At 40.5% G+C, this 22,931-nt stretch overlaps 1 protein-coding gene across 1 annotated transcript; it reads right to left on the bottom strand.

Annotated features, from left to right (window-relative positions):
• LOC109708641 lies at nt 887–6,757 on the bottom strand. Its single transcript, XM_020230448.1, has 2 exons — nt 4,249–6,757; nt 887–2,606 (listed from the first exon to the last, which is right to left on the bottom strand). Exons 1-2 carry the CDS (start codon nt 5,653–5,655, stop codon nt 2,385–2,387), a joined length of 1,629 nt encoding a protein of 542 aa, XP_020086037.1. The 5' UTR covers nt 5,656–6,757; the 3' UTR covers nt 887–2,384.

Raw genomic sequence — 22,931 nt, 5'->3', positions numbered from 1 at the left:
TAATCACCTTTTATATGAGCCTTCTTCTTATAATAACCACAAATCAGATTCTTGTACTTCGAGTTTCATCTAGATGTACCTCTATTGCTAGAATCCTTCTTCTGAGGCTTCCCTCCAGCAACCAAACCTTCTCATGAAACTCCACATGTCTCATTGCTTATCTTCATGTCAATCCTTTCTTTTGAAAATAGAGAGGACTTGACATCATTAAGATACAAAGTATCCCGTCCAAACCAAGTCTCATAAAATTCTTACGAAACGGCTATAAAGAACATAGTAATAAAAGGGCGTCATCATTCTCCTTGATTTTGACATCTATTGAGCTGAAATTCATAATTATAAAATTAAATTCATCTAAATACGACTTTATAGAAGTACCTTCTCTCATCCACAACATGAAGAGATGTTGCCTCAAATATAACTTGTTGGTGAGGAACTTTGTCATATAGAGAAACTACAACTTAAGCCACAACCCTAGAACGGTCTTTTCATCCAGGACCTCACGCAATACCTCATTAGATAAACCTACTATGTTGCTGTAAGTGCTTTGTCATCGATCCGTCCTTCTGCTCTGGCATCAATGAATCGAGCATCTTTTTTTTTTTTCTCAATAGTGTATTATGCAATCCCTGCTACGTCAACATAGCACGCATCTTAATCTGTCATAATGCAAAACTGTTGGTCCTATCAAATTTCTGGATCTCAAACTTCATCGTCATCTTAATATACAAGGAAATAGAAAACTCAAATACCAATATATTAAAGCAAAATGACGAAAAATAAATACAAAGAAAAAATAATGCAGGAAAAAGAAAAAGAAAAGAGCATACCAAAACTTACGTGATTCGGTCACTAGCCTACGTCTATATGAAAAAATCGAGCGACTTTTATTAACATTGAAAGAGAAGTAAAAAATATCTCTCAATTAAAACCAAATTCCAAATACATCATATACAGACTATAGCACAGTGCCATAAAAAAATAAAAAAAAATCTAAATCATGAATGGATAGGAAATTACACATGGCTCGGCTCTCCGTCCAAGATACATGACGGCTGCTGCTACCGCAAAGCACCTGATGATGCCATCTCTCGTATTGTACCACCAACACCACCTCCCACTTAAATTAGTTATATGTGGCTTTAATTAATTAAGAGGGCTGTAGCATGCAATTTATAATGCACGGTTTCTAACATAGCTCTAATTCTGATGCTAGTTGAATTATATAGACTCCTAGGCTAATTGCACTTCTATTTATTATAAAAATCTAACTTTTATTTTATCCTAGTTAAATTAGCAGTTCAGATAAATAACAAATCTAAACAAAAATCTAACGATTGTATTGGGCATAACGAGAGTGCCTCTTGTGTATTGCTCGAGAATCAATGACAAAGCTCGTGCTAGCTGTCATCATCATTAATTAAATAACTATTTGGACTGAGGATTCTATTTCACGATTAATCTGATCATCATTTCCTTCTGATAGTGAATGAAGTTAGTCTCGAACACAATGAGAAATGAGCAACAGGCCGGAGTCACATCAGCACCCAGAATTTGGTGACATGGAAAAAATAGGTTTTCCACATCTTAATTAATTATGTATGTGGGTATTGATATTAGTCCGTTAAGAGTCGATTCCATTGGAAGATCAAACCATCATTCTTGGGTGTCTGGACTAAAATAAGCCTTTTATTAATTGTTGGTTGATATGCTTTAATCCTGTTTGCTAAAATAAGCCTTTTATTGGGTATGCCATATATTCTCAAGTATAATCAATCATGCACTTTGCTGATATCTTCGGTATATTCAAGTATTAGGATGTCGCTGATATATATTAATATATCCCATCCTCGGAGAACGATGGGAGGAAGCAAATAAATGAAATTCCAATTGGACTATTTTAGTGAGAAATTAAAGACGAAAGAATTGAAGTATATATTCATATTGCAAGAAATTTAATGCATGAACCCAAAAAATAAAGAAATAAATAAATAAAATTGTTTGAGAATGTTGCATCCAAAAGTTTCCGAAAGAAAGGGTTAAATAACTCAATTGTGCTCGATTTTAGGTTTAAAAAATGGACTAGATTGCGGTATTCTCGCGCCACAGCGTGATTGACTATAACTGCTGTAATATAGGAGTAATAGACTTGCTTTATACCTCTTGGCTTGAACCACCATCAGTAAGCAACTTCAATGCCTCTTCTACAAGAGAAGACACAGATTCTCTGTGCTGGCTCAGTCCCACACTGCCGGAGAAAACATGGAATTAAGCACTCGAGGTCCGATGTGGTATCTGCCACCGACTCCAGAAGTTTCTCCAACTCAAATTTTCTAAATAATTCTACGTAGCACGCCTGAGATTTCATCATCCAAATCGCTTGTTCAATGGCAAACCTTCTTATTCTCGGAACTTTGATTTCTGGGTGCTTGTTGTATTGCTTCAGTATTTGTAATCAGCTTCTCCACAAAGCCGGTCTCAGTATAGTCAGCTTTTTCAAATTCCTGCGCAAAGCCTTCTGGTCCCAATAATTTGCAGATCTGTACAGTGAGACCCAGCGAAACCTCTAGTAGCTTGTCAGGTTGAGTCATTGTTGCTTTCAACACCTGCAGAAGGAGGAATGAGATAAACCTGTTTGAGAACAACATTAATTTTCAACTGCTGAGCCCTTTACACAAATAAGGAACTCCGCTAATTACAAAGCTTTCGACTTTCTGTACTCATTTTGCTTCCAAAATATTCAAGAAAATTCAATTTTTTTATTATTTATTTTCTTCTCAGCTACGATAGACCGAATTTTGAAGATTTGCATTCCAATCAGGGCATATATTAATTGTTTTTGACTATGCTATCTTTGATCTATATTTTCCTTGGTTGTTCTTGACATCTGCTAGCAATTTTTGTCCTTGAGGTTGTACTCGCCCTAGTAGATTAACTCGTAAACATATGCATGATAAGAATGCTCACCATTAGGACACAATAACCTTACTAGAAGTAAAATGAATTGAAGAAAAATGAGCAGGACTATGTACTATTATCCCATGTTCTTTCAATTCGTTAAAGAAGTCGGTAAACTGGTTTATCCTGGAATATTGCCAACATTATGCTAACATGGTTTACTTATCTGATCTGAGATCAGGCGAGATGAACTACTAGAGTTTTCAAGATACGTAGGACCAAAATATTTTGCAGATTCAAGTTTACTTTAATGTCAACAAGTATTACAATGTCTGGAAACATGCACCATGCGAAAGCACTAAACACTAAGGTATCTTCACTGAGAGAGTAAAATATCGTTTTGTTCGAGGATAGATTTTGATGGTATTCTTTTCTAAGCAGTCTGGAGCTGAAGAGTTAAGAAGATCAAGAATTATAGTTGGTTTTTCCCTATGTAATCACTGAACTGACATGAAGCAGAGATCAATACGGGATAGGAAGAAGAGAATGTTAAAAAATGTGCTGACACTCCATCTAAAAGTGAGTGATGTTATGCACACTGATGCAATCATGGTAACAATTGTTTTTATTCCTTTTACTTAACAAATTATTTTCGTTTTCATTAATATATTGGTGAAGAATATAAAAATACCTTACCAAAAACGATCTTTGGATTCTTGCAAACTTCTTTTTGACTTTTGAGCCTCTTTTTTCTTTTTTTTTCTTTTCTTTTTTCTTTTTTGGCTTTGGTTAACCAGAGGAAGTAATTGCATGAGTTTCAGACCCCAATATTTCTCTGATTCATCCTTTGGAACCATATCACATCCAGGATCTGACGAAATAGGATGAATTGAGTCAGTTTTTTCATTATTGACTTGTTAACTTTTCCAACCACAATCTCGATCTTAATTGTCATAACTTAATTAACAATTTAAGGGTTTACAAATTGCCTCACATGTATTTGAGCTGTAACTTTTCTTTCTTTCCTTTGCTTTTATGTTTGATGGTTTTCTTGTAAGGTATTCATCTAAGTGCTTTGTATCTTGTTTGGAAACCCTGCCATGGATAATGATTGTTATGCTTCCCTATGAAAACTAACTTTGTCACACTCTAGAATTAAATTTTCTTTAGTCAAATTTTCTTTTGTCTCACTCTTATGAAATGAGTTCTTAACATTTCTTATTCTCCCAATCAAAGTCAGCAGGTGTTAAAGAAGGGTAAGAAACTGAGAAAGATTATGTTTGCTTGAAACTTAAAAGCAACTAGAAGATTTTCCTGAAGAACTATCTAAGGAGATAGATTATTTCTTACAGTGGGCATGGCTTCAATGACTCCATTAAGGCGATTTAAGGATTCAGCTCTGGAGTAAGCACACAAGTTTTGCAATATCCTCGAAGCATTTAGCTGGAGCACCTGGTTACTTAATGCACTGATGAGCTTCTTCACGACACCTTTCTCCCTCAAGATCAGAGCACAATTGTTTTGATTTTCTAGTGACAACATCGCTAGCGCCTCACCAGCTTCCTCACTCACTGAATTCTGATTCTCGATACCTGGTTTCGTGAAGATAGATAGCAGCAACTTTATAATCCCCCCAGCCGTCGCAATCCTTTCCTTCGATGCCTCGTCCATGGCAAGGTTTGTGAGGATCTCAATTGCCAGCCTCTGCAAATCCATGTGGCTCTCTCCATACTGCAAGATCCTCCGCATGTGGCTCACCGCGAAGACGTTATCTAATATTACCTCCCTCAACATTTTACCGGTGTTACCAGTCGTGCTCGCCAGCATCTTGATCACTTGTAGTGCTTTCCTTACTGTTTTGATCTGGGACTCTGTTGCGTGCTCGTTAGTTAGCAAATATTGGCTAGCATTTGCCAACTCTATCACTTTGGACAGGAGGCCTCGTGCATTTCCTATCTTTCCGCTGGTGTCATGATTGTTAGCAAGCTTCGTAAGAATTTGCAGAGCGAGAAGATTGAATGATGAGAAATCATAGTTTGTTTCTTCAGCTGTTGTTGTCGAACTCTGATCAGTCCTGGAGGATCCCTCAGTGGTGCTCCGTTCAGTATGCAACAATGACGATACAGATTCCATCGACCCTGGTATCCCAGCGACACGAAGCATATTTTGCTTCTTTCCTGCAAGCATTTTAACAATTTCTGCCGCGCATCTTCTTATGTCTTCTTCTGCCAGGTTCTTCCAGTTCAGCATCTCAATTAATCTCTCCATCACCTTCCTGGAAGTCCCGATCTTCCTTAGTGTGTCAAAAGCGTAGTCATCGCTCTCCACAAAATTTTGAAGAATCTGGGCCCCGTCCAATTGCTCATGGGAGAGATCAGAGTCTAATAGCTCCTCAGCATATGTAACAAGGTCCATCTGTAAGCCCTCAAAGATGCTTCCCGTTATACTCTTATTATTTGAGTACGAATCGTAGAAGAATCTTCTCATTGATACTAGCCCAGAAGACCCGAGTTTACAATCCTGGCTAACTCGCTCGAGCAACTCGCTGCAGGAGACCTTCCACGTCCAGTAGGCTTTCTCCAGAAGGAACAGAACGGCTTCCGCCAATGACAGTGCATAGAATAAGTTCAGCGCTGGTCTCCTGTTCCTGGTTTCCTTTTGTACCTCGCCGTAGTCCTGCTTAGTGAGACGCACCGATGAGAGGATCACGGAGGCAATGGCTGAAAGAATTTGAAGCCACCGAAGGGCCTTTACCATGTCCTTTGACAGCAAGGCCCAGCCTGCACATTGGACCAGCGGAACGCCGTGAGGTTGCCGTGTTTGCGGCGTAGTGTAACGTTTGACTTTGACTTGATTGGAAGATCCTCCACTTTCCCTCTGGTCCGACCACGATCGCCTTCGCCGGCCCTTCTGACTGGATCACAGAAAGTGGGTTGAATATTGCCTTCACCACACGATGAACATAACGGGAGCCGGATTTGAGTGCTCGATCGGAAGCTGTTCCGCCCAACCCGTCCGAGAGTCCACGTTGCCTGGTGGTGCCACTCGAGCTCGCTGCTCCGGCTGAAGACTCTAGTGCCTTCAGTGCTGAGAATTATGGTCACATACCACAAGTCCTCCCTCTTTAGCTTCAGAGCAAAGCCACCGAGAAAAGGAGGACGGTGGCCCAAAATGAATGCTAGCGTTCCGAGCCCGCTGGCAGCTTTCTCGAGGATAGCCAGACGAAACGCAAAGAGGGTCAGCTTCTTTTCGGGTGCCTGGGTTCTTCTTGCGGTATTGGCATCATTCCCTTCTTGTGTGCTCGGGGTCGGGGTCTGATCAATAAGGCGTGGTTCCCAAATGCCAGAACCGAAGCTCTCCGATTGATCGCAGCTGCCTCTCTTTGGAGTCACTATGATGTCCAATTGTTTGCTCGAGCTTCCTTCCTCCGATTTGTCATTCTTATACCTCATTGCTGCCGCGGTTTTTCAGAACAGCTAGATGATGATGCTGTGTAACGATCTCAGCAAAATTTGCGAATGCTAGTTTGAGGTATTCGATGATACTCATGGTTGCAAAAACAAAGCTAGAAATTAAGGCTTTGGTGCATGGGGTGGTTTCCATAGAATTTGGTCAGAAACTGTCGAGGGTCAGCTCTTGTGGTTGCTTGCTTAATTGGGCTGATGATGACACTTGTCAGTTGGATAAAACTTAAAACTTTGTTGCCACACGACCTTATCGAAGGAAACGACGGTAAGAGGAGGACACGAGGAATCTTCAGAGGTTGGGCTTTGTCAAGGAAGCAAATTAAGACAGATCTTTTCGTGGTTCTATCATCATTAATCTCCTCGTTTTCTTCTTCTGAATTCAGCACAAATGCATATTCGCTTAATTTGTAAGTGGGGTTCGTCAGTGTTGATGTCTGTAATGTTTCTCTATCTGTAACGAAAGCTCTTTGGGCTGTCTTACATGGTAATTATAATATTAATATGTATACTTTCGACCCAGCCCTCTTTAGTTCCTTGCTTAGATAACATGCTCAAATATAATTATGCTTGTGCTTAAAATCGCTCATCTTATGGACTGGGCAATTTCCTTTTGGTTGCGAGTTTCCACCCGATCAAGAAGACCTTCTCAAAATACAATTTTGTATTAGAAAAATATCACAATCATCTCATTTATTTAATTACACAAATATGAATTTCGTAAAAGCAACGTGTTTCGTACCAATAATAAAATCAGTTTCTATTTGGTTTGGATGAGTCTTGATGATAGATCTTTTTACAAAGTAAAACTTATGCTCCGAAGATCTAGTACATTCCGCGCGTGCACCAACATATATACAATTTGATACCTTACTTTTCTTCTAGAATATGAAGATATCTATTTGTGCACGTCGGATCCAACATGGAAGTTTCGTGCCTCATTATTTGTTCATACAACGTAATTAATAAAAAAGAAAAGAAGAAAGATCTCTTTGTGTGACATCTAACGACCACTACTTGGTCCTCATTACTGAATGAAGCATTAGACGCTGTAACTATTACGACTTGTTCACATAATAAGGTAAACTTCAGAAAATAATCACGTGGTATACGTCATTTTTACATGTGCCTTGTGATTTATTTGTGTTATTTAGGGTCCTTAATTGCTATTCCTCTAATCTGTTGGGACTGGCTGATACCATTAAAATTTGAATCAAATATCAGATTTTGATTTACACAAACCGACCTGAATTGTTATTGAGTTTGCTTCTGACCTAAAAAATGTTTGAATTTTTGTGGTTACGAATGATGAGTTGACCCTTTATAATAGAGAACACACACACAACGAATTGCATAAAGAATCCACCTGTTTTGAGATTTTGCAAAAGTACGCTGTCTTTTTTGCTTTACAAATTTGGTATCTAATTTACTGTATGGCCCGTGCGGCGGGTACTAAATGCTAGCTGTGCCGAGTTATGCTACCCAATTTTCGAAATTCGAACTAAATCACTCAACTCTATTCACCAGGCTCACTGTTTGCTATTTATATTTTCCATGTTAGGATTCGTCCACATTGGAACTTATCTAAAATATTTCTAATCCATATGGGATAAGAAAGAAATATTTATAAGTATCTAAAATATTCCTAGTCTACATGGGATAAGAAATAAATCTAACAGATAAATCCTAATATGTTTAAATCTCTATTTATCTGAGATTTAGTTAGAATATAATTAGGATTAACGTCTCCCTTATGGTCTATAAATATATAAGGTATTGACCACATACGAGGCAAGGAAAAAATTAGAATCATCTCTCCATAAAATTCTCTCTCTTGGATTCGCTCTAGGACACCATCAAAACCCTAGGGATTTGGACGGTGTGCAGCGATCGACTCTAGAAGCCGGATTCCAACGAGCAAGAACAACTCGCAACAAATTGAGACAGGTTGTTGGCGGATTAACGAGTTCGTAAAACAAGACAATATTCAATTCTGGTAATCGTAATATATTTCGCATAAAAGAGATACGTAAAAATCTATGCGATTTTTGCAATTTGTTTTTGGGTATTTATTATTTTATCCAACATTCCAAAACAAAGATTTCCAAACTATATTAATAAAAAAACGCGAACAACAAGCCAGACAATTGGTGCAACGCCATGGCAAATAATGCAACAAAATTTCAGAATAGTGCAGTTTGCCACTCTTACTAGTGCAACTCCTTCCGCTCACCGCGGTGGTCTACTTTGCTTCGTCCCGTGTTCCCTTGTTGTTTCTTTTCCTTTATAAATCCCTTTTCCCGCATGCCGCTATTCTTCTTCTTCTTCTATCTTGCCCTTCGTCTATTACTGCTTTTTGAACACTATCGGCGAAAAGGATATTAAAGCATATCATGTAAGGAGTGGCGTATTACAAAAAGAGATTTCGTCCCATTTAGTCTTTAAGTTCGCATTCCCCTCGGGGTGTCTCTTCACACATAACTAATTGTATTATTCCTAAAACGTAGAGCAACGTGCTGACAAACTAGTGCAACGTTTGCACAAAAGAGTGCAACACGGGATCAACCAGTGCAACCACTCGCCCTTTTCTTTCTCTAGTCTCCAACTCTCTTCAGCTTCATCCCACAAGCAGTCAGCTTCGTTGCTTGTGTCTGCCGCAAAGGAACCGGCCCCGCCGTAGGTATTTCCAAGGCGAGTGGTCATTCATGATACAGATTAAATTTATTTAAATTTTGTTTTGAAATCAAGATTGCAGGTTCATGCCATCCAACAGACTTAATAATCTGCTATTAATTAGCGCACACTTTCAGTGTTAAGGAACCCTCGATTAAGAGACCGAATGTAAATGCTAATAATAAAAGAAAGCAAACAGGCAAATAAAATTTTATTAATATGATTTGCCGTGTACATGGCTTAAGCAGGGGCATTCCCCCACTATACATAGGTTTTATAAAACTAAATACTTAGTTTATAGAGTTGATGGTCGATTGGGATCAGATTACTCAGTTTAATCACATGGCGGACGTTTGAAATAGGTTGAGGTTGAGTTTAATTTTAATTTGCTTAGTTTAACGACTTTGAGGTTTGTCACGGCCCGGGACCCGCCACTTTAGTCGGATTCGAGCGCGCGACAGACTGCCGAACAGACATAGTCTTCCTTGTACGTCCAAGGCATAACAACAGTACAATTCACGAGGTTCCAGACATGAATAGAATTCATACATAGATTACATAAGGTATCAACAATATAATTACTAAGCTATTACAAGCATTCATCTCAATTTTACATCACATTTACATTAAGTTTACAATCACTTGCTTCCAAATACAATTAGCTTAATACAAATAGTTTCTTTCTTTTCTTTTCTACACCCCTAAGCTAAGCGGACTCCGGGTACTTCTATCTCTGGTCTCAAGTGGTAGGGCGCTAGCTACCCAGCTACGTCCTTTCCTCGCGCCGCCACGCCGCTCACGGGTGGACCTGAAAAATGTGGGGTGAGAACTATACACATAGTTCCCAGCGGGTACGGCCACCCAAGGGAAAAGCTTGACCCAAAAGTCCAAAGGAGGCAAAATAAGCAAGTTAGTCCAACAGGTATATATATATATATATATATATATATATATATATATATATATGCAACTAACAACTAACATACTTATGCCTCACAACATGCGATAATGCAACATAAATGCAACACAAGTAGATCTACCATTTCTACTTTCTATTTCTCTACTCATATTCTTTACAATCTACTTCTAAGGTTCATTTACCTTAGCCAAGCTATACCATCCGACTCGGTCTTGAGTCAATTACTAGCAGACCACCGCTCATTGTCAAGACTCGAGGTGAAGGACGTCTCACATGCACCTCAGCCTTAAATCCACTCAACTATAGGTCATCCGTCGGGCAAGGTGTTAGGGATTGTGTGTTGGCAAGTTTCGTGAAGTAAGTCGGAGTCTTGAAGGATCGAAGCGGATTGACAAAGATCGAAAAATCCAAGATTTCGAAGAAATCAGAAAATACCTCACAATGTGAATCACGACGCTCAGGTAATGTTTTAAAATCATGTTATGGTGATTCATACTTAGTTATAGGCATTAGAATCATAAACTCAAAGTTTAATGGATTGGAAAGTGCCTCGGAACGTTGAAAACCCGAAACAATGCAAAATCTGGAAAAAATGCATTGTGTACCGGTACAGCAAGTGCCCCGTACCGGTACAGCCATCAACATTGGCAATGTATTTTCGTTCCGTCATTATTTACCGGTGACAGCCTTTCGTGTACCGGTACACAGTGTAAAACCGTGAAAACTTTCTAATCCGACTCCGTTTTGATTCTAAAGTCTATAAATAAGCTATTGGGGTTCTCTAACTTATCAAGCATCATAAGAATACACGTTTGAGAAACTCTAGAGGCTTGGATTTCATTCTAAACCTATTTTCTACATAAAGCCTCTTTTAGATCAAATCGAGATATCGTTTCGCATTCTCNCCCGTGTGTTTTTTTTTCTCCAAATTAGAGTTTTCCCACGTAAATCTCGGTGTGCTTTTTATTTTTCGCATTTATTTTTATTGCATCGAGATTTGTGGTTTTTGGCCGTTCACCTATTCACCCCCCTCTAGGTGATAGATACAATCTAGATAGATCCTTGGGCTTCTCAAAACTTTCACAAGGAAATATCAACATATATACCCTTGACCACAAGTCCCATACCGGGCGAGGAGAACCACACATATGCGTTAAATCACTGGCGGGCGAGGAGAACCACACATATCCGCAGTTAAGATTCACTTGCCGGACAAGGAGAACCACACATACCCGCAAGTATATACTGCTGCTGAGTGAGAAGAACCACACATATTCGCCGGCACCAATCCTAGGGATTCCGGAATCCACTTTCTAAGACTTAAGGGTTTATCTCTTACCCTAAGTTGTCAAACTTTCAAGGTTCAAGTCATTCATACCCTAGTGGTTATCCTACTACTTTGTTTCATAACCTAGGTTCTACAACACTAGGTCCAATGTCCAACCTATATTCAATAATACTAGGTTCAATCTCCATCCATGCCACTCGTTATCCTAGTTGTCCTTACCTAGGATTCATGACATCTAGTCCTTATTTTCCAACTGTCGAGTTCTCTAATTTTCCTAGAGTTCATCGACCTATGTTTACTAACCACATCTAGGCATACATATATATATCCTATATGTTCCACATGCCTATATTCTTGTCCAATGATAGATAATTTACCCTAAGTAGCATGTCATCTATGTCTACTTATTTAACCAATTAATCTATCATTACATGCCTGCATCAATAAAAAAACCATACTTCACTTTGGCATTAAAGCGACCTAGTCACTTCGGTGAAGCACAACCCATCTTTCAAGCCTCCTAATTGCTTGTAGACACTTGCAATTAGGCCAATCTCTTGGATCTCCAAGCTTGCTTCCAAGCTTTTCTTACCCTATACAAGAGATCTACTCGTTATCATTTTCGAACCACTAAATGATTTTTGTTTTTGAAATCAAGTGGCCTCACATGATTTTCTAACCCTCAATTAGGGTTCCAAAAAGTTAAAACAACTTTTAAACCCTCCATTAGCAAACCCCTTTTCTAACCTAGGGTTTCCCATAAATAATGGCAAACCCAAAATCATATGCTAACCTCTACAATTTGTAGCTTAGATTAACCTAAGGTTTGCTAGAAATCCATTTAGAAGGTCTAAACCCAAAATCCTAGCTCAAACCCTAAAAACGAACCTTGAGTCGGAAGCATTCCGAGACACCAAGCGCCCGAGAGCTTAAACCAACACTCCTCCAAGCTTCCCAAGTCCAATCTCCACCACTCGCCGAGTCGGAGAGGAAAAAGAAGAGTATGAGGGAGATGAGCTCCACTCCCTCTCCTACAGTGTGTGTGTGTGTGTGTGTGTGTGTGTGTGTGTGTGTGTGTTCGGCTAAGGGAAAGGGATGGGCACCCCTTATATAAGCCCCCCCACCAAAAATTACACTTTTATCCCTCAAAAACAGCACTCTGGGAGGTTGAGTAACGGTACTGGGGTTCGCATACCGGTACCCAACTCCAGCACCTCAAAACCCGAAAGCTAGATTTCTCATTTTTACCACTGCGTACCGGTACCCGATTCCAGTACCGGTACCTAGCCAATCCAGTATCGGTACTCGATTCCAGTACCGGTGCTCAGCACAAATTCTGCAACTTAGGCAGATTTCAGCTTTTGGAGCCCGTTTTTGCGCCCGATTTGCGTCCAAAACACTCGAATTGCTCTCCAAACTTCGCTGAAATTTATTTTCGCTGAAACTTATTTAATAGCTTTTTAAGCTATTTTCTACCGAAACTTCATAATTAGGGAAGTTCGGGATATCACACCCTCCACCATTCAAAAAGAGTTTGGGATATCACACTCTCTACCACTCAAAAAGAGTTTCGTCCCCGAAACTCAAATCACACCTTACTTCAACTTATTGAATCAACGAGGGCACCAACACATTCTCCCACTCCAGAGCGGCTTCATGCTTTCATGGTTGCTCAAGCGGCTCACACCGAAGGGCGTGGGATCAAACACAACCACAATTGCAAAACTTAGCACATAAAGTGCATTATGGTTCTTGCTAGTTCCGGTGGCAGCGCGAGTCGATATTCAATGACTCTACACGCTCCACACCTCTCACAATCAGGCATGCGAAGGATTTACCTTGCCTCGTATGCCAAATTACTTCACCCCTCTCTCGGGTGGCACTTCCCAAAGATGGTAGTGACTTACTGCTCTTTTCTACATAATCGACAACGGCACGCCTACTATGCTTATCAGGCACGTGCCATCACCAACCGTTATCCATGGAGGACAAACCACATTAATGGCACTGGATACCACTTTCCTTCGAGATCAAGGCTACCCTACATTCCTATGGTGTGGATCGGTCCAGAACAAACCAACTAGTCGAATGGTCCACCACCACAACGAATTACATGCGGGCAGACCTCCTCGATTCACACAAGAGTCCATAGAGAGGCACTCTTGCACCCCAGTCATTCAAGAGTCTACACTACCTTGTACAACTCTCTTTTACACTCACCGCTCCATTGTGGAACTCACTCTAATTGGACCACCGGCATTGCTTAAAAAGCAATATCATTGGTGCATCACTTGATCATAAGTGCTCCGATCACACGTGGACTTTTAGCTCTGCAGTGAGATGGCACATTTCGGCACATCTACACATTCTAGTTCACTTAAGAGCATAGTCCCCAAACCTCATATGGCTTTTCACTAGCTCATTGTCTCACAAAGAGCACTTCACTTTTCAATACCATATGCCACGGCCAATATCAATTCACTCTCACAACGATCCCACACGAACATTTCATTCGTGAACCCAAGCCAAATTCATTGATAGAGCTATCAACCAAACCACTTACCTCAGTTTACCATGGGTGGATCACAGGCCACCAATCTTATGTGGGCCTACTGCCTAAACCTGTTTCGATAATATGCAGCGTCTCTCGCTCGCAAGTGCAGACCCAATCATCACTGGGCGGAGTCCTCATTCCGGACTTCGAACACACTCCAACGAGTAGCAACCAAGACCCCAAACCACTACAAGTTTTCGGGTTGGGTCCACTACACCCTCGGTGTACTAACTATCACACGGTCCAATACGTGGCATCCTACGTTCCCGGGTCTAAGCTCGGACTACTGGCCCGACCAAAACCTCCGCCCTATCCGTAGGTATCAAGTCGCTGTCACACACAGCTGACTGCGCCTATCTGTATGGCCCCAGGCTCCGCAGTCCACAAGTAGTCCAAGAAGGGATCGTCCCCAAGCAATACTCGCCTCCGTTGTCACACACAACACACTCTACCGAGCCACACTTACCTTGATTGGCTCCTAAGCACCTAGTGCTAGCCACCAGCCTTACGAGCAATCCATGCCCCGCTTCACACTTAGCACTGCTCAAGTGCTACTGCCAACAAACCCTCTCGACTGAGCCAAATTCCACACCTCACGGATACCTATACTCAAGCGTCCTACGCTACTACACTCTCCATGACATGTCGAGCACTAAGCAATCTTGCCTATGCCCACAAACTCACAAACATGAATTTCCCTCACCTCGGTTGAGGTACTACTAGACCGACTCGCTAGAACTTGGCGATCGTCCAACTACATCCACATCAGTGATTCCTCCATCACTAATCGGTCCGTCCGATCGACGTCCAGAACTTTCAGACTACCTGGATGTCCTTAGTGTCATGACTCAACTCTCCCAATCAATTACTCTTATTGTCTGGAAAGTCAGTCCACCATTTCCATCCTTACCATGAGTCTTATCCTTTATTCTTAGACTTTGTAACACACTGGACCTTTGCAAATTGCGAGGTTCGAGTGATTGGATGTGTTTCGAGCTTTTCCACACTTGGTGGAGGGTCGTAGAATGTTTTCTGACCTAAGAAGTTCAAAAACTGGAATTCTGGACAAGTCCTGAGAGTTTTTACTCTCGGGGACCGGTCCCTGGAAGGAAAGACCGGTCCCCCAGTGAGTAGTGTTGTGGCAGCCCTGAGGCAACCGGTCCCTGGCATGCGAGACCGGTCCCCGAGCGCGTCTACGCATGAGAGACCGGTCCCGCGCAGGGAAAGACCGGTTCCCGAACGTTTATTTTTCGGGTTCGCAGCGAGAGACCGGTCCCTGCTGAGGAGAGACCGGTCCCTCTGGGTGAAAACTGCCCAGACCGGGCTGTTGTAATATTGAATTTTTGAGGGACCTAGCTGGATTTTGTTGCAATAGAGGGTCTATATGACCCATCCACCCTCTTCCCTTCTCATTTCTCTCCTCACACCCTCTCCCTACACCTTCTAGAGAGAGAAGAAGAAGAAGGAGGAGAATAAGAAGAGGAGCTTGCTTGAGGGAGCTTGGAGCTCAACCCCTTTCTCTCCTTTCCACCCTTGCAAGGCTTGGAGCTTGCTTGTAGGGCTTGGTGGTGGACCAATCTTCAACCTTAGAAGATTTGGAGCTTGTTTTGAGGCATCTAAAGAGGTTAGTACTTTGATTCTACCCTTTGATTCTTGTTTTGGTAGATTTTGCCTTTTGGAACCCTAGAATGGGATTTTATGGTTGATTTTGGGGCTTTTTGATCTAGGGCCTTTGGAGCTAGATTCTTTGGTTTAGAACCTTCCTTGGGCTTGGATTGGAAGGATTCTAGCTCTCCTTTGGAGCTTAGGAGATGATTTTTACTCTTGAGGTGGGTTTTTGGCCCTTTTTGCTTCTAGGTTAATGTTTGATCTTATAATTGATCGTAATTCCCGTGTATCTCTTCGCTCAATACTTTTAGGGTATTTTGAGACTCGTGGATAACTCCGTTCGGCGAATCGAAAGAGCACGCGACGGTTCGGTGGGTTTGACCTAGCCACACAATGAGAAATTCTCATTTGTGATGAATTAAGTATCGTTAATTGAAAAGGCATGCATATTCATGTTAGATGCATTTATTGTGATTTTTAGAATGCTTAAAATGCTTGTGTTACATGTGATGAAATTTTGGACCTCTATGTAGTAGAGGGTTGCTTGAGAGATCTATGATTTCATTTAGCANTAGCTCTCCTTTGGAGCTTAGGAGATGATTTTTACTCTTGAGGTGGGTTTTTGGCCCTTTTTGCTTCTAGGTTAATGTTTGATCTTATAATTGATCGTAATTCCCGTGTATCTCTTCGCTCAATACTTTTAGGGTATTTTGAGACTCGTGGATAACTCCGTTCGGCGAATCGAAAGAGCACGCGACGGTTCGGTGGGTTTGACCTAGCCACACAATGAGAAATTCTCATTTGTGATGAATTAAGTATCGTTAATTGAAAAGGCATGCATATTCTTATTATATGTATTTATTGTGAATTTTAGAATGCTTAAAATGCCTACATTGCATATAGTAAAATTTCGGACCTCTATGTAGTAGAGAGTTGCTTGAAAGAGCTTTGGTTTGCATTTGGCATTCTATACGATACTTGGTTCCATACTTCTATAGCGTAAATGAGCCTTGATTCATGTATTTAAAGTTAGATTTAATTATGACATGAAAGATGACAAGATTGCCATATAGACGTATTGAACTAGGATGTATGCGAATTAGAGAGCTAATGTCATCAAGCGGCATCGAGCTCAGGACATGTGTGAACCTAGTGGCTAGAGCCATTGCGGGACTTGGCTTATGTTGAACTTCAAATTGCCTAAGTGTCATCAGGAGGCACTAGGCGTAGTGAGTGTTTGGAACTTCGCTTTGTGACTTAAACTAGATCTTCGAGATGCTAGTGACTATACCATGTTAGAGACATGAGGACTGGATACTTGAGATTTGGACTATACTTGCTTGCCATTTGTGCTCATTCGCACATGCTTGTGAGGGTCGCTCCCTACAAGCCGGCACTCCGGAGTTAGCCTACGCGATATATGTTCGCTCGTGCGGTATTGAGAAGCCTACGGGGTCGAGTGGGACAGACATATTCCAAGAGTAGGGATGTTGGGCTACCACAGGCACTTAGGCGGCACAAGCTGGACTACCTTGGGTAGGTCCTTAATTGGAAATGAAAATCGACACGGGATGAGTTTGTTATAAACACTACTAAATAGAGAGTAGTAGTTGGATTACTCGGACTTGCTTCTAGCATAGATTTGGACTTTGGGTATATATACATACATGTAGTATGTTAGGAGACATTGCTTACTTGCATTCATATAAAAATTGTTGCTATGATAAAGGATAATCCTCATAATTTCATTAAGCAAACCATGACATTATTTATGGCTAAGTAGAGACATATTCTTCATAACAAGATAATTGTGCATTACATAAATGCCATGTTTAATTACAAGTAATAGATTAGCATTTTCATCATGCTTTCATAAATGCAAATTACTCGTTATTACTATTGCTTTCGACCTACCCTTTTCTTTTGGGGCCTAGTGGTGCATTGAGCTGAGGTCAGTAATTGCCCACTGGGAACTATAAATTATAGTTCTCACGCCCTCGTTTTCTTGATGTTTTCAGAGCCTTCCACGTCGGGAGAGGCTAGGGACCGCGGGAAGGGAGTTGCTTCGAGCTAGCTTCGAGGACGATTCGATAGGTGTTCTACCTCTCGACATTTTATTTTGTGAGAGGTTGAGAGTTTACCCGTGTACTAGAGACCACCATTTTTGTACTAGACACTGATATTGTACTACTTATATTTTCTTTTATTGTCTAGTTATGTTTCTTTTACTCTGGTTTAGATGATAGAACTTTACTCGCTCTGATATCATTAGTTGCTATTTATCCTATTTGTTCTATCTCTTGCTTTTACTTCCGCTTGTATTGTAGACGCCTTATATGTGTAGACATATGGCAGGTCTGGGCACGCTACCGGGAGGGCTTCCGCTGGTCCCGGGGCGTGACAGACTTAGTTTGGTATTGAGGTCTATCTAACGCTATTAGATAAAATGGAGTTGAGGAAAAAGCATATAGGGATATGCTTCTGCGTTCTCCGGTGGGACCGGAGAAAATATATCGTAACCGACTCATCGCGATATGCGGAACGCAATATTACGTACAGAAACAAACAGGGTATTTTTCCAACGTACTTTCTCACCGCACGTAACGCAATCTTCCCGCAATCCCAAACGAAGCCTTAGACTATTACCAGCAATTCGCTAGTACCATCTAACTCTCTACCTGCTCCGGCAGGTGTTACACTCCCACAACACAAGCATGCCCAGGTATCTACACTTACAGACATCTTGGTCCCTACTATACTTATGCATAAATAGTAGCAATTGCCACATAACAAATGCATGCAATATTTCAAACTTACATTCTTTAATTAAATCATACCTGCCACGACGTCGTCGGTAGTCTCAGGCTCCTCAATCTGGGTCGCGTATCCGTGGCCACTTAGCACACGTCGCAAACCCTCCGGTTGTCTCACCGTCCTCACTCGCTCTCCAGACCATGCCGCGGGTGGCGTACCCGCAAACTGTCTCAAAGAGGAGAAGGCCGTCGCTAGTATCAGTGTCCGGCTATCCCCCTGCGGGCACTCATCCCGCATATGGCCTGGTTGCCCACATCGAATGCATCTTGCTTCCCGCTGCACGCAGCGTCGTGCCCAATGGGGACCGCCACAAATAGCACACCCAGGCGGGGATCGGGTAGAGGATGACTTCGAGTGTCGCTTAGAACTCGACTGTCCACCCGAACTGCTCGATAATCGCATCACCCCTCTCTCTCGAATCTAGGTTTCGGGCTCTGCAGGCACTATAACAAAAACGGTCTATAGCGACACTTTTAAATATAGGTACATGTCAAAAAAGTGCTGCTAGCTAAAATTACCGACACTTTTAAAAAGTGTTGCTATATGTGGGGTCGCTAGTTATATAGTGACAGTTAAAGAGTGTCGCTATAACCTAAAAAAGTGCTGCTAATTTACCAACACTTATTTAAGCATTTAGCAACCGTCGAAACTCTATCTCGTTGGCTGCGGTGGCGGAGGAGGACGACAGGAAAGGCTCTTCGTCTAGAATTTCAATGGATAGAGTAAAGAGAGAAGAAAAGATAGTAATTGATTTTTCTTTTTTTTTTTTCTTTTCTATTTGTAATCGGGCTAAATAGACTAGGTGTGATGGGTTGAGTAGAGTAATCTTTTATTGTTGGTTGGATTGTGCTTTATATTTAGGCATTAGTAGATGTTTTTTTAAGTTTTAGCATAAATGGGACACTTACTCAAAAGTATCCCAAACATGTGTCCCTATAACCAAATTCTGTTGTAGTGAGGTTGTGGGCCCGAATCTGCATGTGGGCTGAATTTATTCATATAGAGACTGGGCTTGCATTTCTATTAGTGTTGGATCCAAATCTGCATGTGAGCTGAAATTAAAACCCGTATGTGGACTAGATTGCGGGTTAGATTCTGGGCCTTATAAAAAATCGGGCCTGCATTTGCATGTGAGCTGAATTTTGGACTAGATCGGTTTTAATCTCCTTGATGGACTGCATGTGGGATTGAGCCCTTAAATAAATTATAGGTTGGGCTCTTTCGAATTAATAAACCCAAATCATTTCCCCTCTTATTATTGGGTTCGATTTGAATTAATTTGGCCCGATTAAAAATCAATACCAAATTCGTGAATCATCATTTTTTTTTTTTTTTGAGGCAATGCTACAACAACTTGTTCCAAACACGAAATTCGATTGAGTTAAATTACGCCTATCACGAAGATGATAATTTAATCAAGTACATGCCTATCACGAAGATGGCGATACGATCAAATCGAACCGTGCCTATCACGAAGATAGCATATGGTTGGAATATTGCCTATCACAAAAATGGTTAGTTGACCAAGTCGAATCGTGCCTATCACGAAGATGACGAATAATTCGAGCAATGTCTATCACGAAGATGGCGAATCAAAGTAATGCTCATTCATTTTTTTTATTATTATTCTTTTTATCATATTTTGTCTAAGTACGGGGGGTTTAATCGTGTCTAGCCTATCGCGAAGATGGCCGCTCGATTAACCCTTCGACTGTGTCGAGCCTATCGCAAAGATGACCCCTCGGTATATGGAACAGAAAATAGGCGGGCCGGGTTTGATCTCGTCAAATCTATCACGAAGATAGCCGCTCGATTAACCCTTCAACCGTGTCGAGCCTATCACAAAGATGGCCACTCGGCATAGGGATTAGCGATGCATACGCACGGTAAAAGTTACGATTTGATCAAGTTTGATTGATTCGAGTCTATCACGAAGATGGTCGGATTGATCAAGCCGACAAGAAAATCGCACTTACACGATTTGTATGCATACATATCCCTTGTTGTCGTGGAAGTCGTCATGACCATCGTCGTCGCCGGAGCCAAAGCTCTTTTTTTTGTTGTGGTACAGACAATGGAGAGGGGGGGGTGCACATGGCACCCCCTCTGCCAACGTGCCAAGGAGAAAAAAAAAAACCTCCCCCTCGTGCATGTACACGAGAAAAAGAGAGAGGGAGAGTAAAATAGAATTATTTTCTCACATTTTTTTCTTTCAGGTTTTTCTCTCTTTTTTTTTCTTTTTTCTTTTTTCTTTTTTTTTTTTTTTTGCTCTCGAATTCTCTTTCTTTCTTCTGCTAAAAGAAAAATATTATTCAGACCTCCTTTGCAAATTTGGATTATATTTTATATAGGATTCAAAAGTGACTTCCTTTTGGGAATAATTCAAAAAATCAACCTATTGATGAACGAAATATAAATCAACTCTTTTTTTTAATTTTTGAATATTTTTCCTTTTTTTCTTTTTTCTTTTTTTAAAAGAAAAAGGTGGGGGGTTCCTTCTCTCTTTTTTTTTTTTTGGGGAGGTGAGTCACCTCCCCTTCGCTTTCCTTTTTTTTTTTATTTCTTTCTTCTTTTTTTTTTATTTTTTTAAAGAATTTAAACCTAAGCAAATTAGGACTTCTATTCTAACTAATCTATTCTTCTTTTATATAGGCATTTTCTCCTTCTTNATAGGGGTGACATTGGGTTAATATAATTAGATTTTTTTTTTTTTTATGATTTGAATAATAATATTTTGTCTTTGTCGAAGAATTTAATTTTCGTGTATCATCTTTTTTCATCCTTATGTTTCTTCTCTCTCAACACGGCTTAAGTCTGCATTCACTTAAGTTGGAAAAAATGAAACAAAATAAGAATTAGTAAACAAGATCCTTTTGTTTCTTTTTTTTTTTTTTTTTTCAATCTGAAAAAAAAGGGGAGGTGGGCTCACCTCCCCTGTATGGATCTGGGGAGGTGAGTCACCTCCCCTTCGCTTTCCTTTTTTTTTTTATTTCTTTCTTCTTTTTTTTTTATTTTTTTAAAGAATTTAAACCTAAGCAAATTAGGACTTCTATTCTAACTAATCTATTCTTCTTTTATATAGGCATTTTCTCCTTCTTATTTTTTTTTTTACTCAAACAAAATGCTCTCCGCCTTTCTATTGTATTTTTGGACTTGTGTGAGAGAAAGTCCTAACCTCTCTCATTCCTTTTTTTTTCTTTTTTTTTTTTGCTTTCTCTTTTTGTTTTTTATAATCATGAAATGTAATCCTTTTTTTTCTTTTTTTGGACTTGTGTGAGAGAAAGTCCTAACCTCTCTTGTTCTTTTTTTCTTTCTCTTTTTTTTCATTCTCCTTTTTTTTTATAACCATAGAATTTAATCCTTTTTTTTTTAGGCGTATATGGAGGGCGCTCAAGAGTGATACACCTATGTCGGAGCTCTCACTTCTCGTACTTGGCCGCTTGTTGACTGTGGCCCGAAAATCTTTTGTGAAGGGATTCGATTGAATCAGTGGGCAATCATGCGTGCTCTTGCGATGGCCAGTTTTACCGAAGGCTATTTTATCGATGCTAGATCGGATAATGCCATTTTATTAGAGCCCATTGGGAGTACAAGTGGGGCAGAGGATATGCATTGTTTGGGCCTGTGCATCCTACAAGGTCGCCCTAGTTGGCGAGGCTTTCGAGCTCTGGGCGATGGGGCCATCTTAATTAAATGGTCTTATAGAATGAAGGGATGACATAATTCGACGATTTAAGTCCACATTACATTCAGCTGATGTCTTAGGAGGAATTATCACTTTTGGGGGCAAATATGAATTAGACTTAAGAATATTTAAGGGTTTAGTAGATGATTGGTGTTCCGAGACTAATATTTTTCATTTTCCTTATGGTGAGATTGGTATTTCTCTTTAGGATATCAGGGTATTAGGGGGTGAAGAGTTCATACCAAAGAACTGTGATCTTGATATCTATAATGCTAGTCTTATTTCTTTGCTTACAGTATATGAGTGGCTTACTATCATAAACCAAGGGGTCCGGTATATTATAATCACTGGATTGATTATTGGTATCGAGGTGATATCGCGTCATCTTCTCGATCACGTTTGATTAGCGATGATGAGTATCATATTGGTCCACCAATCAGGGACAACATAAAAAGATAGTGCGAACCAAACGCACCCTTAATATTATGTAACTTGAACCAAACATGCTCTTAATGGGATCCAAGATGGCAATTTTCGCAAGATGTGATTCTACACACATCCTGTCACGCCCCAGGACCCGGCATAGGCCCTGCCCGGTGCGCGCCCAGACCCGCCATATGCCTGCACATATAAGGCGTCTACAACAAAGAGATATGAAAAATAAAAAAAAATAAATAATAACTAACGATATCAGAGCAAATTTACAGCTAAGTTCTATCAACAAGTAGAGTCAAAGAGAACTAAACCACTAAAACATAATGTAAACTAATACATCAAAATCCTCAAGATACAAAAATAGGGTGGTCTCTATAACAAAGTACAAAACTCTCACAACCTCTCCAAAAGAAAACAAAGAGAGGTGGACCACCTATCGCCAAGTCCCTCGATAGCTAACTCGAGGCGAAACCGTTCCCGCGATCCCGAGCCCATCCCGAAGTGGAAGGCTCTGAAAGAAAACATAAAACAGGGGGCATGAGAACTATAATTTATAGTTCCTAGTGGGAAATTACTAACCTGCACCAACTGCA

Source organism: Ananas comosus, linkage group 4, assembly GCF_001540865.1.
Source record: "Ananas comosus cultivar F153 linkage group 4, ASM154086v1, whole genome shotgun sequence".
In the NCBI taxonomy this organism is placed as follows: domain Eukaryota; kingdom Viridiplantae; phylum Streptophyta; class Magnoliopsida; order Poales; family Bromeliaceae; genus Ananas; species Ananas comosus.
The sequence above is the reverse complement of the archived record's forward strand: the minus strand, read 5'-3'. Positions and strand labels throughout refer to the sequence as shown.

Coding starts and splice junctions, on each gene's coding strand:
- LOC109708641 (XM_020230448.1), bottom strand. CDS start 5,655: ATGGTAAAGGCCCTTCGGTGGCTTCAAATTCTTTCAGCCATTGCCTCC. Junction 2,607..4,248: donor TCATTGAAGCCATGCCCACT/GTAAGAAATAAT, acceptor CTCCTTCTGCAG/GTGTTGAAAGCAACAATGAC.